The sequence below is a fragment of the Ammodytes marinus genome (assembly GCF_949987685.1).
Source record: "Ammodytes marinus genome assembly, chromosome: 14".
Taxonomy (NCBI): Eukaryota; Metazoa; Chordata; class Actinopteri; order Uranoscopiformes; family Ammodytidae; genus Ammodytes; species Ammodytes marinus.
Window position 1 is genome coordinate 27,487,223 of NC_137218.1, and position 14,886 is coordinate 27,502,108.

At 40.3% G+C, this 14,886-nt stretch overlaps 1 protein-coding gene across 1 annotated transcript; it reads right to left on the reverse strand.

Annotated features, from left to right (window-relative positions):
• Nucleotides 1-3,478: 3,478 nt before the first annotated feature.
• ruvbl2 (RuvB-like AAA ATPase 2) lies at nucleotides 3,479-14,660 on the reverse strand. Its single transcript, XM_080040663.1, has 14 exons — nucleotides 14,595-14,660; nucleotides 13,147-13,201; nucleotides 10,722-10,777; nucleotides 10,182-10,323; nucleotides 9,374-9,503; nucleotides 8,780-8,846; nucleotides 8,465-8,571; nucleotides 8,224-8,317; nucleotides 7,545-7,763; nucleotides 6,674-6,792; nucleotides 6,252-6,371; nucleotides 5,399-5,528; nucleotides 4,893-5,007; nucleotides 3,479-3,830 (listed from the first exon to the last, which is right to left on the reverse strand). The coding sequence occupies exons 2-14, from the start codon at nucleotides 13,199-13,201 to the stop codon at nucleotides 3,805-3,807; spliced, it is 1,380 nt and encodes a 459-aa protein (XP_079896789.1). The 5' UTR covers nucleotides 14,595-14,660; the 3' UTR covers nucleotides 3,479-3,804.
• Nucleotides 14,661-14,886: the final 226 nt, after the last annotated feature.

Below are 14,886 nucleotides of genomic sequence, written 5' to 3' on the forward strand. Positions count from 1 at the left end.
CAAAAGCGCTGGTGTCTTTACCAGCTGTTGTTCCTGGGTGAGCGGACAGAGGCATCTAGAAAAACTATTTGAAAAAATAACATTATTTTGCACCGATGGTCTAGTTTGCTGTTACATGTCATTTATGATCATCAGAGGAAAAATTAGACTGTTTTACAAATATTTAAAAGTTCCTCGTAGCTACTTTAAAACATTGGCAGCATCTTTGATATAGGAGAATAGGAATTTGAAAAGGACTCTTGTTGTAGTCAAATGTGACATGTTGACAAAAGTGTGTGTGTGTGTGTGTGTGTGTGTGTGTGTGTGTGTGTGTGTTTCTACTACCTGACAATAGCTCAAATCAATGGCATTGATCAACATGTCGATTCATATCCATGAGAGGCGGAAGTCATTTCGATATGGATCCATTAAGCTAATGACATTGACAGTGAAAGCCTCATTAGACTGGGAGAATGTCTCATGACCTTTGACACAGGCCTTAGTGTGGAGATTTCTCCTTCCTGACGTTGTGACCCGGGCCAAGATGATCAAAAAGCATCTGCAGTGGCTGTGTATCAAAGCATCTACACTGTCTCCACTATAGAACTGAATTGGCCGGTGATAACAAATGTCCACATTGAGAGATAGAAACAAGGGTTTAGGTTTTGTTTCAATATTCAGGGTATTTTTTTTTGGGGGGGGGGGCTAATAATCCAGAAAATGAAGGTCAAATACTTAATTTCCTGCATTTTGGTGAAATGTTACGCACCAATTTGTGCCTTTTCTGCATCAACTTATGGTGGCAAGGTCTCGGCAAGGTTAAGATGGTGTGTCTGAAATTAGTAAATATATAGTTACAGGTAAGAAGGATATATAAATGTTTCCACCCCCCAACTCCTTTGGGGAGAAGGGGGTTGTGTTTCATGTTTTTTGAGACAAGTTTACCTCTTCTAAATATTGAGGGGGAAATATCCCCTGCATCCCCCCCCCCCCCCCCCCCATCCCCGAAATCTACGCCTATGGATAGAAGGGTTGGGTGTGTTGGGATAGGGACATTAGCAGAACGATAGCATGACCTGAACGTATAGTTGAGAAAGTGCAACCAGATCTGTGCGGCAAAGCAAAATGTCAGAAGATGTTAGCATGCTGCGCAGCTGTGTAGCCTGTGGACAGTGGTGTGTAAATGAAGAGTGCATGGGAAGCAATCCAAGAAAAGCTGCTCACACCCACAGGGCCTGAGCCCAATGTGAGCTGCAAACAAAGATTTGGACACGGAAGCAAAAGAAAATGCCTATGGGTCAAATTTATTCAAACGCATATTAAATACATAGAGTGTGGCGTGATTGTGCTCAGAGGTATATATAAATGGGTTAGACAAATGCTTTAGTCATTCCCTAGGGCAAACTGTATGTTGCAGCAGTAATAATACTAGATGAAAGGATTATTACATTTTGAATACCATTTCCATATTTTAGCACAATATCCAGTCAATTGTTTGTGTGTAGTGTAGGAACAACTGGTTTGTCCAAAGAGAGGTGGCACACACGCACCCTGTTTTCATACAAACGACTGAACCCTCATAGTTTATCCCAGCTTTTATTCCAGCCAGTGAATGCATCAGATGCTGTTGGTAGGCAGCAGCCTCGTGGGACTGAGGTGGATTGATGGGATGTAGGTAGCAGGGTAATCCACACAGGACACACTCTCCCACCGGCAGTAAGCATGAAATATTCATCTGCACGTGGGAGACAGTCTGTGCTGCACTCATGCCATATGCAGGTAAAATTGATTTGTGTGCTAATTGGGTTATGAATGAATTGTAGCTTCTTGGCAGAGGACTGAGTAGTATTCAAGGCCATGAGTGCGGCTGCGGTGGTTTTCATAGATCTCCTGCAACAAGTCTGACACAGTAATAGTACATTTTACTGCAATTTCGACCGAGTGAATTATACAGCGCTTTATATTATTTAATGCTGTTTTATTTTAAGCCTAAATTAGATGTAGCACAACTACCCGAGGAATATCAAACAGTGATATGGTCCCTTTAGTTGTGTGAAGGCTTTAATGTGTGGATTCATTTACAAATCTGTGAATTAAATTTTGAGTTAAGAACATTTACCACATTTTAAAGGGAAAATGAACAATTTTCAGATTAAATAAATTGGATCAACCCACATTGGAATAACACTATAAGGCTGGGATGATGGGATGTGCAGTACTCTGTCTGATTATCTAAACATGGAAGAATGAAGATGTGAGGACGTTTTTTTTCATTAGTTTGTGTGTGTGTGTGTGTGTGTGTGTGTGTGTGTGTGTGTGTGTGTGTACAGCAGGGTAGCACCTGCAGTATATCAGACTGGTAGTGACATTGAGGTGTGGACTAGCTGTCGTCGTGACATATACTGCATCCGCTTTAAGGAACTAAATGATCCAATTGGAAGTTATTTTTAGGCTTATTACAGCAATGCCGTTTGACTTTCTTATTGAAATGCAAGGCCGAGGCTCACATTCAGCCCAGCAGTTCACACATTGGATTGTCTGTAGAGAGAAGACTTCTACAAAGAACTTTGGGCTCCACCTGGTGGCAACAAGTGTAGACTTCTGGCTCAGAGCTCATTGGTCAAGAACAGTGTGGCGCACTAACCTCCACCCTCTGTCACCCTGTGTTCCAATCTCCATACTTCCCTACTGTTTAGTATGCCAGAAAAAGATTTAGGATGTCCCAATACATGCACGTCAATTGTAGTATGCTGAAAATACAAAAATGCCCCACTAATTCCAATAGCATTTCGTCTTTATTCTTGACATTTGACATAATGAAAAAAAATAATCTTCCTTTTCAGATTTATTTTCTCTCATGTGGCACTAACTCTTCTGGGGCCGGTTTCCCGAAGCCTTCTTAGAGCCTTCTTAACGCTACGTCATTCGTAACCCCTACGTAGAGTTCCTACTTAACATTTCGCATTTCCCAAAGTCTGTCTCACTTAAAGGGCTATTTGTATATTTAAAGATGTAGAAGTGTGATGTTACCAAGTACATTTACTCAAGTTCAAGTTTGAGGCACTTGTGTAATTTACTTGAATTTTTTTTTATTACGCTACTTTATACTTCTACTTTACTACAATTCAGTGGGAATTATTGTACATTTAACTCCACTATTGTATCTGTTGATTCAAGTTACTTTACAAATTAATATTAAAGCACATTAAACGTATACAGTTTGTAAATGTAGGCTATAAACCCAACCATGACAAAAACTGATTTGTTGTAGACAGGGGCTCTTTAATGACATTACTGTTATTCTAACAATCATGAAAATTAAGCTAAATTTTTTTTTCTCGCAATTGTTTGTTCTCAAGTAACAGAGAGGGCCATGTATGTGTGCCAAAGACACTGTGCTGTCCAGTTTTGGTAAAGCTCTAATTTAATTTTCCAATTCCTGTTTTCTAAGCAATTAAAGCATTCGATATAGAGTGATAAAGAAGAAGAAAACCAGTAATCACAGAGTGCTAACAAAAAGCCTGTTTAATCATTTCCATAAAAAATAAATCAAGAGAAGTCAACAACAAACAAAACCTAACGGTTAAGGAATCATCCTCCTGCCACAAGGCCTCAATGACAAACAGATGTGTGGTAGATTCAGAATTAAGTCACATTTCAGTAAAACGTGAATTCAGACAATGTAGAATCCAGGGTGAACAAAGAAGAAAACTTGTAGGGGAAATTCAGACAAGTCCATCCATTTGAATATCTATCTTCACTTGGGAATAGACTCCAACCCAAACATTAAATCTTCATAGCGAGAGAACTAAGTGGTCATCTTCATTATGACGTGTCCATTTGAGGGGTTTCTGAAAATGGAACAGATAAAACAACTTACTTATTCATCATGTCGAGACATTTTGTTACATTTAAAATGACATGAAAAGGACAAATGAGCCTACTTAGTGCAACACACTAACCTTTTTTCATTCACCTACTGCTTTGGAAACTACTCCACTCCAACTGTAGCTTCTCTGGTTTTACTAGAGTGTGTTTGAGTAAAAGTAACATTTTTGATTTATTCTATAAGCTACTGACAAGATCTCTCCAAAAGTCCAAATAAAAAAATTGTCATTTAGAGCATTTCTGTTAATGTAGAGATTTAGATTTTAGGACCAAATGCCTTATTTCCACTGAGCAGCACAGTTTGGTTCACAGGGCACAGTAACCCTAGATCTGGCTTGTGTTTCCACTGCAGACAGTACCCTTCTTGGTAGGCTGGGTTTATGCTGGACGGTGATAGCCACAGTCAGAGTATATACAGTCTATGGGTCAGAGCTGTTGCACAGCGCTGGCTGTGGGAGCTATGTAACTATGGTGACATCATAGCAGTGAAACAGTGTAGCCTGCTGATTAATTCAATGAAGAGGAAAAATGCAACACAATAAAACAAAGAGCTGTGCACCGCCATTTTTCTCCAAACACAAGACTTTTCAGTCTTACACAGAAATGATTCTGTCAGCCAATCAACAGACTGATGTGTAGCTCCACCCCTTTTGGGACAGCTTGGTGCGCCAACGAAAGGGTGACTCTCCCTGCGTTCCAATACCCACACTTCCCTACTATATAGTATGCCAGACAAAGATTTAGAATGTCCCAATGCATGCACGTCAATTGTAGTATGCTGAAAATACATAAATGCCCCACTAACTCCAATTACATTTTGGAGTATTCGTCTTTATTCTTGACATTTCTCCAGTCCACATTATCTGATTTTTTTCCCTCTCCTGTGGCCCTAAATCGCTTCTGTACTTTAGTATGTAGTGTAGTAAAAAGAAAAAGCATGTGAATTGGAACGCAGGGTGTGTTTCTGTGTGTGACTCAAAGCTGCTTTCAAAGCTGCTTACAAAGACAGTGCAGAGTAAACTCACGTGTTTCATTGAAGAGGAAGGAATCCTGATACTCCTTCATGTACTGAGAGGAGCGGGCCTCGTCCAGGAACAGAGAGTAAACCCTTTTGATGTCCTCCACCTGAACCTCTGTCCCCTGAATCAACACACACAACACATCAGCACTGGCATTCATGACTTCACTATTGAAAAAGAAATAATCCATCCAATGACTTCAAAAACCTTGATTAGATTACATTTTGTCTAAAAGATTGTCATGGGTGGTCATAGACATTTAGTTTGTCCTGGTCCCGTATGAATAAGGCTTTCTCTGAGCATTCACACATGACTGCAGTCAAACCAGCTCACTCACACATGCAGGGTCTGTATTTTGAGGAGAAAGGCTAAGGACCAATTTTGTGTAACGAGTAACTTTTGGCATATATAAGCAATAATGTTACTTTTGAAAAGAGTAATGAATAATGAACAATAGATGACTTGTTTTGATTAAGGAGCCCAACAGTGCAGCAACACAATAAGCTTGTTACCTTGCGTTTGCGACACACCAGTCCAGCTGTGCTGATCAGTTGGATAGCGTAGCGTAGCGACGTCTCCATGCCGATACGTGTCAGCACGGTGTGAGCCTCGTCACTCAGCTCCACATCCTCCTCCTCACACCTGAAACAAGATGCACGTAGGTTAGCTTCCCTTTATGTCTCTGGGAGGAAGCAGACATTCCTGTGTTCCAATACTACTTTCTTTCTTTCTGCTATTTAGTATGGTAGAAAAAGATTTAGGATGTCCAAATACATGTGGTCAGATTTAGTATGTTTAAAAATACCCGGCTGCTCAACGACTTCCGGTCAAGATATTTAGTATTGAAATCAGCATGCTATTTGGGAATGACGTCACATCGACGGAGCCTCCGTATGAAAACAACCAGGGATGCGATGCATATATGAGCCAGAAGCAGCATCAAGGCATGTTATGCTAACTTAATTATTTTCATGATCAGCTGTAGTATGAAGAATAGAAAAAATAAACCCTGCGTTCCAATCAGGGATTGAAACGCACGGTTTTCATACTATTTAGTATGCCAGAAAAAAAGATTTAGGATGTCCCAATACATGCAGGTCAATTGTAGTATGCTGAAAATACAAAACTGCCCCACTAACTCCAATATAATTTTGCAGTATTCGTCTTTTTTCTTGACATTTCTCAACATAAAGAAAGAAAACCTTCCTTATCTGATTTTCTTTTCTCTCCTATAGCCCTAAAACTCTTCTGTACTTTAGTATGTAGTGTAGTAAAAAAAAAAGTATGTGATTTGGAACGCAGGGTAAGTATGTGATTTGGAACCCAGCCATAATTAGCTGACGGGCTCTGAAGGCCTCTTCTCACCTGATCTTGAGTATTTGTCTGGTCTCTTTCTCAGTGTAAGGAGAGGTGGCGATGATGAGCAGGCGGTCCAGCAGGTCGATGGGGATGCCATGAGGACTCTGGTAGTTTGTACCGCGGATACTGAGAGGTACAAAAGAGTGGACAGTCACTTATATAGTCAGCATTCACAGTTACAAGTAAAATGTAAAATATGGTGTGATGTTTTTGACCACATTTTGATCATTCTTATTGTGTCTTTAGGATGAAAAGTGATGTGAAAAGGTGAAGAATTCAGTGAGAATTCAATTTTTCAGTGCATTTTTTTAAGACCATATGTCAATATTGTTCTCTGTAGACGAGCAAACAGACAGAAATATAGGATTATGAGAAAATCATCTCAAAGGTTATCAAATAAGAAGAAAAAGGTAAGACGTTAGCATTACCGAGTGATGCCTCTGTTGGTGGCCATGATGAGCACTGGGGACAGGTCACTCTCCAGGGCACGGTTCAGGAAGGAGAAGCATTCCATGTCCAGCATATGAACCTCGTCAATAAATAACACCTGGGAAAGCATCAAACAATAGGATAATGAGCAAAGTAGAATAACACGGGGAAAAGGAAAACATAGGTTGCGTTCCGAATCGCATACTTTCTACTATATAGTATGTAGAAAAATTTTAGGATGTCCCGATTCTTGTGGCCAGATTTAGGATGGTTAGAAGTACCCGGATGTCCTACTTAATGCGGCCAAGATTGTTAGTGTTGAAAACTGCATCCTATTTGGGCGATTCTGACCCACAATCCAGTGCGCACGTGAAGTGACGTCACATCGACGAAGCCTCCATATGAAAACAAACAGGGATGCGACGGATATAAAAGCAAGAGGCAAGATCAAGGCGCAATTATGATGAAATAAGAGAGTAAAGTATGTCCCAATAGTATGCCTACTGCATCCTAACTAGATTATTTTTATCGTCGGATGTAGTATGTAGAATAGAAAAAACTACAACCTTACCCTGCGTTCCAATCCCCATACTTCCCTACTATTTAGTATGCCAGAAAAAGATTTAGGATGTCACTAAATGCATGTCAATTGCAGTATGCCAAAAATACCTAGATACCCTACTAACTCCAATAGCATTTTGAAGTATTCGTCTTTATTCTTGACATTTCTCTACATAATGAAAATAAATCTTGCTTATCTGATTTTTTTTCTCTCTCCTGTGGACTTTAGTATGTAGTGTAGTAAAAAGTATGTGATTTGGAACACAGGGACTATAGCAGCACAGTGCACACTTGAGCAGTCTTACTTACACCAGGGATGATCTCTGCCTTGCCCTCCTCCCTCCACTCACACACTTTGGCGTTGATCTGCTCGCGGACTTCAGACTTGATCTCCCCGGTGTCCCCTGAGAAGAGAGCCAGGAAGCCCTGTGTGCGGCTGTTGATGACGTCGATCTCGTGGAGGGACACGGTGTGGACCACCTCTTTCCTCTTCTGCAGCTCCCCCTCTGGACACTGGACAAACTGGGTCTACGACGACAAAGAGACACAAGCAAATGACATTCAAAAATATAGCCGCAGAAAAAATTAAGAGTCCAGATTGGATTTTTCTTCAATCTTCATCTCTACATTACTTCATGGAAATGCTCTTAAGGACAATATTTTTTATCGTGAATTTGGTAGAAATGTTGTCAGTAGTTGATAAAATAAAACCAAAATGTTCTACTCAAACATGTGTCATAAAAAGTCAAACATGAGACACTGAACATTTGGAGTGGTCTCTTCATTTTTTTCCACGGCTGTACATTCCATTCAATAAATTACAATTACGGTCAGGTTGCCGTGGTAGTCTGTTACTCGGTGTTGATGCTTTTTCATTAACAGTAGTATTCATAGGTTGATATTTATACTACAATAGGCAATGTATGATGATATATGAGGAGAGAACTAGTAATCCATGTCAAATCAGACGTGAAGGCTTCATAGAGACCTGCGCTCCCATGGCGTCGTAGTCTCTTGCCCTGGTGAAGGAGCGGCCCAGCTTGCTGATCTTTCCCGTGGCTTTGTCAATGGTGATCACATCACTGATGGCAAACAGAGAGACAGTTGAGATCATGTAGGCAAGGCAAGTTTATTTGTAGAGCACAAATCAGGATAAAAGTGAAAGAGCTATATAGCTCTCCGACTGTCAACATGATGAGTGAAGATCAATGAACAAGGGAGCTGCTCACCCCGCTTGAACCTTCTCTTTACTGAGACTGTCAATCATCTTGTTGCCCAGGTCATATATTGTCTCCATCTCCGTGGTCTTTAGAGTCAGCTTGCCCACTTTAGCACCCTGAGTGAAAAAAAAAACAAACAAGTTACATTTGTGTAAGATTGTCTTTAGTGAAGGCTTCAATGTATTTCTCCCTGTAATGTCAGCAGTGACTAGCACCTCAAAAAGTGTGTTTGTTCTGTGAAATATATTCCATAGCAGGCATAAGGAATGACTGTGTATGACAGTAAGTTAGATTACACTTGTAGCCGACACATAAACAGCCTACCGTTCCAGTGGCAGGTCTATCAATCTGGATCTCCACCACCTCCCCTTCAATAATTTCCGTTTCTTCTCTGTAAAAAGTGAAACAAACATTATATAGAGTCATTCATTTCATACATTGAAAATTACAAACCACAAATATATAAAAAAAATGTATATACTTCATTTTTCACAGTGTGTTACACCAAGTCTAAGTATTCTATTTGGATTGGACAAATACAAAGGATCACAATTACGCAACGCAGGAAAAAGAAAGAACAACGGAAATATACCAAAGCACAACCAGACAATGCAAAAAAAAGATAAGGAAGTAGTTATAATAAGAATAAAATAATATATTAATAATAATAACAATACAAAAAAGTTAAGTAAATTAAAGCAACAAGTTACATAAACAGTCAATATTAATTTCTTAGAAGCCATAGGCTACAGTTGGCAAGCGAGACCTTATTCAATTCAAATACCCAACATGAATATGTAATTAAAATAAAAATGTAAGATAAAAACAACATATAGAATGCATGAAAATGGAATAGAATGAACGGCCAACTGCTCAATATGCAAACAGAAACCACAAATATTGTATTTGCTCACTGACTTGATCCTCACGCCGATGGCCTTTCTGAAAGCTTGGCTGAGTGCCTCGGTCTTGCTCATCTCCAGGGAGAAGATCTCGCTGCCGGCCATGGCTGTGAAGGGCGTGTCCGGGCCAAGAGACTGGGCGATGCCTGCATGACAACACAACAATCTCAGCTCAATATTACTGCATCTGGGAGCAGGGACTCTTGCTTTAACCCACTGATACCGGATGCTGCGCGACACAACATTGTATCTCCTGTTGTGTGGCTCAGCATTGTTGTTTCGTATTCATTTTCATGGCGCGTGGAGCATAGAATGCACCGTCATTGGTTCAAATACACACGAGGTGGGACTAGTTGATTATTTAAAACCACGTGACCACCAAAATGTTGTGTGGTTTTCTGAATCACGTCAATCTAAAAATATATATAATATACATTTTATATAATTTATTAAATCTCCCCCCCCCCCCCATCTAATTTTGACGATTTTCAGATAAATGTATTGGTTTGTAAATGCTAAAGGAGCATGCTTTAATAAAACCTGTGAACCTTACATTTGAAATGTCTTTTAGTTCATGTGTCTATGTGCTACAGAGGCTTACATATTAAGGTTTAGGCAGAGGTTGACAATTCGTAGTATTTTTTCAGAAAACCCTCAGGAGATACGGACATGTATCCTAGATTGCCATAGGCGTCAATGGGTGGTCCTTAAGGAGAATACAACTTAAGCCAATTACAACAATGCGAGGCCACCATATAACAAACTTAAGGGGGAGGATGATGAAGTGACATTGTGTTGTGGACAGACTCCAGTGTGGCCCTTACCCATAGCGATGGCAGTCTTTCCTGTGCCGGGTTGGCCTGCGATCAGCACGGCTCTGCCAGCGATGTGGCCGTCTTTGATCATCTCCAGAATGACCCCTGCTGCCCGACGGGAGGCCAGCTGCCCGACCATCCCCTGGGACACCTGCGAGGCAATGGGAACACACATCCTTCAAGCCAGATTCATAACATTTCCCTGAGCTATTCTAAGCATTACTTGACCTACAATTCAACAGGATTTCCTTGCAGTGTTATACACTCTAAACTTATTGTTAAACATCTCTTTTTTTAAAGATTATTTTTTTGGTATTTTTGCTTTATTATTAGAACATTTGGAGAGACAGAGAAATAGGGCAGAGAGGGGAATGACATGCAGAGAACGACCCGGGGTCCGATTCTAACCCGGGTCTGCTGTGAAGAGGACAGAGCCTCTATGGGGGCTCTAACCACTACACCACAAGCACCCCCTGTTAAATGTCTTTAAATGTTAAATTTGAACTAAAGAGGGAACAGGTCCCACAGCTGCATACTGTGAAGGCTTACCTGTCTTGGCTCCAAAGCATCATCCAAACCAAGGCCACGTATGTGAGAGTGTGCTCCTGAACACAAAAGAGAAAATAACACACCGACAGTGAGCTCACCATGCAGCAATCCTCAACCTACATCCAAAAGTAGCTAAACAGTACATGAGTTAATGTGGATTACGGTTGAGCCAGAATGCGTTTGACGGTATCCTTGCTATTCAAAAATAGCAACGGTGTGCCTCTAATTTCCGCCATGAAAAGATCTGCTGTGTAATATGTGCATAATGAAAGCCTTGGGCATGTGTGTCCGTGTACAGCAGCAGAACCAAAGCCTGTGTTTGAAGATGCTATAAAAGTCATTACATAACTCCTGTACAGGATGGAGGCCAAACTTGTCAATAAAAGATCCTTTCAATAAAAGGACAAAGCTATTTAGATGAAGACCTCACACTCTTTGCATCACATGAGAGTCTCTTTTCAGAAGGCATCTTAAGAAAGAAACAATGGCCAACGCAAACCAGTTGGTCCCCAAACCAATGACACTACTGCTTCATTGTGTATAGCATCTTAAATAGAAGAATGCAGCATCAATTTACAAGGACATAACATGCATAGTGATGTGTTCAGACGCTGTTCAGTAAAATTGTGTATTTGGTAGGGATGCACCGAATATTCGGCCACCGAAAAAGTTCGGCCGAAAATGGCAAAATAAGTCATTTTCGGTTTCGGCCCGAAACAGTTAAAGCCCAGTTCAGACCAAAGATTCGCCTTGCAACTGCTTGCGACGAGACGGTTTTAGAACGTCGCGGGGTATAAATCGCAGCAGTGTGAACTGCTCGTTGCAGCGCGTTGCAAGCCGTTGCAAGGCGTCGCAGAAGATTCAACATGTCAAATCGCAAGGTCCAGTTTTAGAACGTTTCGGCGGTCTCGTCGCAAGGAGTTGCAGTTGCAAGCAGTTGCAAGACGAATCTTTGGTCTGAACTGGGCTTAAAAAGCCGAATAACATTACCGAAAATTGGCGAACTAAATGACACTAAGGAAATATGTTTTTAAAAGAGCTGCGCGCTTGTAAACCAGGAAATGGCAGTAAAGAGAGACGTAACCGTGTATGCGAGTCCACGTCTCTTTGTGAGCGCGCAGCAGGAGCAGTTTGGAGCGTGCATGAATTAAATGTCAGAGTCCAGTGTGGGAGCAACTGGATGAAACACGGCGCAGACAGTGCAATGCTTTATGCAGCATAAAGTTAAAACGCTCGTCCAAGACTGATGTTTAATCACCTTAGAAACACAAAAGCCTTGCGCGAGCGAAGCAGCGATTCAACCGGTGAAACTCTGTGACAGCGTGACAGTTGGTAACGGTGTCATTCACAGTGACACCTCGCCGGTGAGGGCCGCCGCGCAAAAAAAACTTTAGTTTGACAGCTAAAATGATAACGGGAGATATCCTGTCCGTTAGCGCTGTTGGGGGAAAAGGCTCCTACGGTCTGATTGCATTTCTCGAGCCTGAATACACAGAGCCATGTCGGCAAACTGACAGCGCGACTACATGTCCAGTGAGCCGCCTCCCCCCGTTAGTTTCAGTTTACAGACGAAAAAGTTACAATCACCTCCTAAGCATGGACATTGTTTAAAGCCTCTCATTGTTATGATCAGGGCTTTGATGCAAATTCTGAAGTCTGGACATTACGGTGGGAGCTGTGGTGCAGTTTTTTTTAGAGCAACTCAACCTGCACTGCAAAAAATTAAGAAAGGCAATAAGTCGATCTTTTTGTAGATTCATCCTCATATAACTATAAGTCAAGGTAAAAATCAGTGAGTGGTTCACAATTTCATTCCTAGTAAAATATAAATTTTACTCTTAGATTTGAAGGTTTTACTGTTTATTTATTTATTTAGGGTTACTTTTTAGTTGTAGGCTATGTTTGAGGAGAACATTTGGGAGTTCATGTATGCAATGTTGAAATAATTGACTAAATAATAAACAAAACTGCAAAAGCCTCTTTCGGTATTCGGTTTCGGCCAACTGTTTAATTTTATTCGGTTTCGGTTTCGGCCAAGAATTTTCATTTCGGTGCATCCCTAGTATTTGGTGAAGGTAACTTTATCGTGATGAGCTCAATGTCATCTTGTTAAATGTAGTGTTAGGCCAGAAACTAAAACTAATAGGCAACAGTTGTAGTAATGTAGTGTAAATAAAAGCTAAAAATATTTTTTTCCACAATGATGCCTCTTGTGCATCGTCGTATTATCTTCTGGGAGATGTCATTTCCAACCAAGAAAAAGCTTGAATAAAAGTAACTTTAAGTCAAAATTTGCCAGGGGCATGAATAATTTCAGGCTTGACTGTAGGTATTACTTGACGGTAATAGCTTGTACTTGGGGAGCATTTGGGGAAAATTTAAACAGATCAAACATTGGATAACCAGCCCTAATGTGGATGCTTACCGATTCTCTCTATCCGTGTGATGTCACGAACCTCCGGGACCTTTGTAGTCGCCATCTGTATTCAGGAAAAGAAGACGACAAAAAAATCTTGAATATTAAAAAACCATATATTATAAACATGAGCACTTTTCAAAATGATTCTACTCTGCTTATTGTTGGAAAGTGACATTTCTCTGAAGTAAATGAGGTGATAATAGGACAGCAACATTATTGTAACAAAGAGTGTGTTGCAAAACTATCTATGGTAAATTAAAAGCAATAAAGAAATGGGGTTGGTTATTAAACTTACTGTCTTTACCTTCTTATATACAGACAGATATAAACATGGTGTACAGTATTGTCATAAGTTCGATAGACACATGGAAATGTTTGTAAAACAGTATTTTTCAGTTGTGAATAGACCTTGTCATTGGAATATTAAATTAAATAACTAAATGAAATGAAAGTTACTGTAATTAAAGTAAATGTGTTCTCTTAAATATAAAAAAGTATTCCAGAAACTGAAACTGGCTAGAATAGATCAATATTAAAACCAGTCTTCAGGTTCATAAAGGGTCTCTGATGTGTGCAACAGAAGATGGACAGCACCTGACAACAAGTCAACACCCCAGTGAACAAGGCCTCTGATTAATAGCATAGATAGTAGATTAATAGTAGACGCAGATACTGTAGTTAGTACGCTAACCGTTAGCTGTTTCCCTGTTCTTGTGCTGTGTCACACACAATATATAACATAACATAATAACAGATAACTGTCATTTTGTTTTACCTTCCCTTGCGATCTCATCCCCAAGATAGTTTCTGATTCAAGCGACTCTTTTCGATCAAATGGTGCTCCCTTGACATCTTCCCAACATTTACAGGACAGCTAACGAGTGTGTGAGGTTAGTTGGCTACTTGCTCCCCACACCCTCTATACCAACACGTCCCTGTCACGCTATTTTCTTAAATATGAAAATAGTTTGGTTTCCAGTAAAGTCTCTAGCAGCATATTAGTTTATCACGCTCGAGCACATTATTGATTCTATGGAGTCTGGCAGGTGGTTGTCATAGTTACAGTTGTAACCATGGTTGTAACGCATGGCACAACAAGGAATCGGAATAGTTTGTCAACTTGTAGTGGCTTTTAATCGGTCATGTTTGTATTTTTTAACAATACAAAACCTATCTCAGAAGTCAGAACCACAAATCTAATGGCACACGAGCAGCCACAAATCTTTCTTGCTATCCTTTCCAAAGCACTATACAGTAACATGATGCTAGCGCTAGCTAGTGTTGTGTTAGCAAACTAGCTAGCTCCATTCATTGCTATTCTATCTTCAATAATAACTGTTCCATGCCGCCGAATAGCGTGGATTTAAATTTGATTAAACATGTTTCTGTATCGGGGGCGTCAAAGCCCAAGGTTTGAAGTGTGTATAACAGTTAAAGTATGAATCTGAACTCACCTGCGCAGACACACTTGTGAAAACCAAAACGTGAGAATACGGCGCTTCTTTCTGATGGTGCGTAGGGCAAATGTGTCCGAAGAGGAACAAGAACTCTTTTTTCTATGTAGCCTACGTAAGCTCTCAAGGATGATTACACTCAGTGTAGTCCAGGCAAAATAGCGTTTTTCGACAGACAAATTGTAAAAGAATTTTTTTCAGCTCAGATAATTTCTATGAGGTGTCCAGAACAACATACTAAAAGTCCTAAGAAATCCTAGTTGAGGAAATATGTTTAATTCTCATCAATCCG

Excerpts from the sequence above, each read along its gene's own strand:
- ruvbl2 (XM_080040663.1), bottom strand. The coding sequence starts at position 13,201 with ATGGCGACTACAAAGGTCCCGGAGGTTCGTGACATCACACGGATAGAG. Across the intron at positions 8,847-9,373 it reads GCCATCGGCGTGAGGATCAA|AGAAGAAACGGAAATTATTG; the intron begins GTCAGTGAGCAA and ends CACTTTTTACAG. Across the intron at positions 8,318-8,464 it reads AAAGAGAAGGTTCAAGCGGG|TGATGTGATCACCATTGACA; the intron begins GTGAGCAGCTCC and ends GTTTGCCATCAG.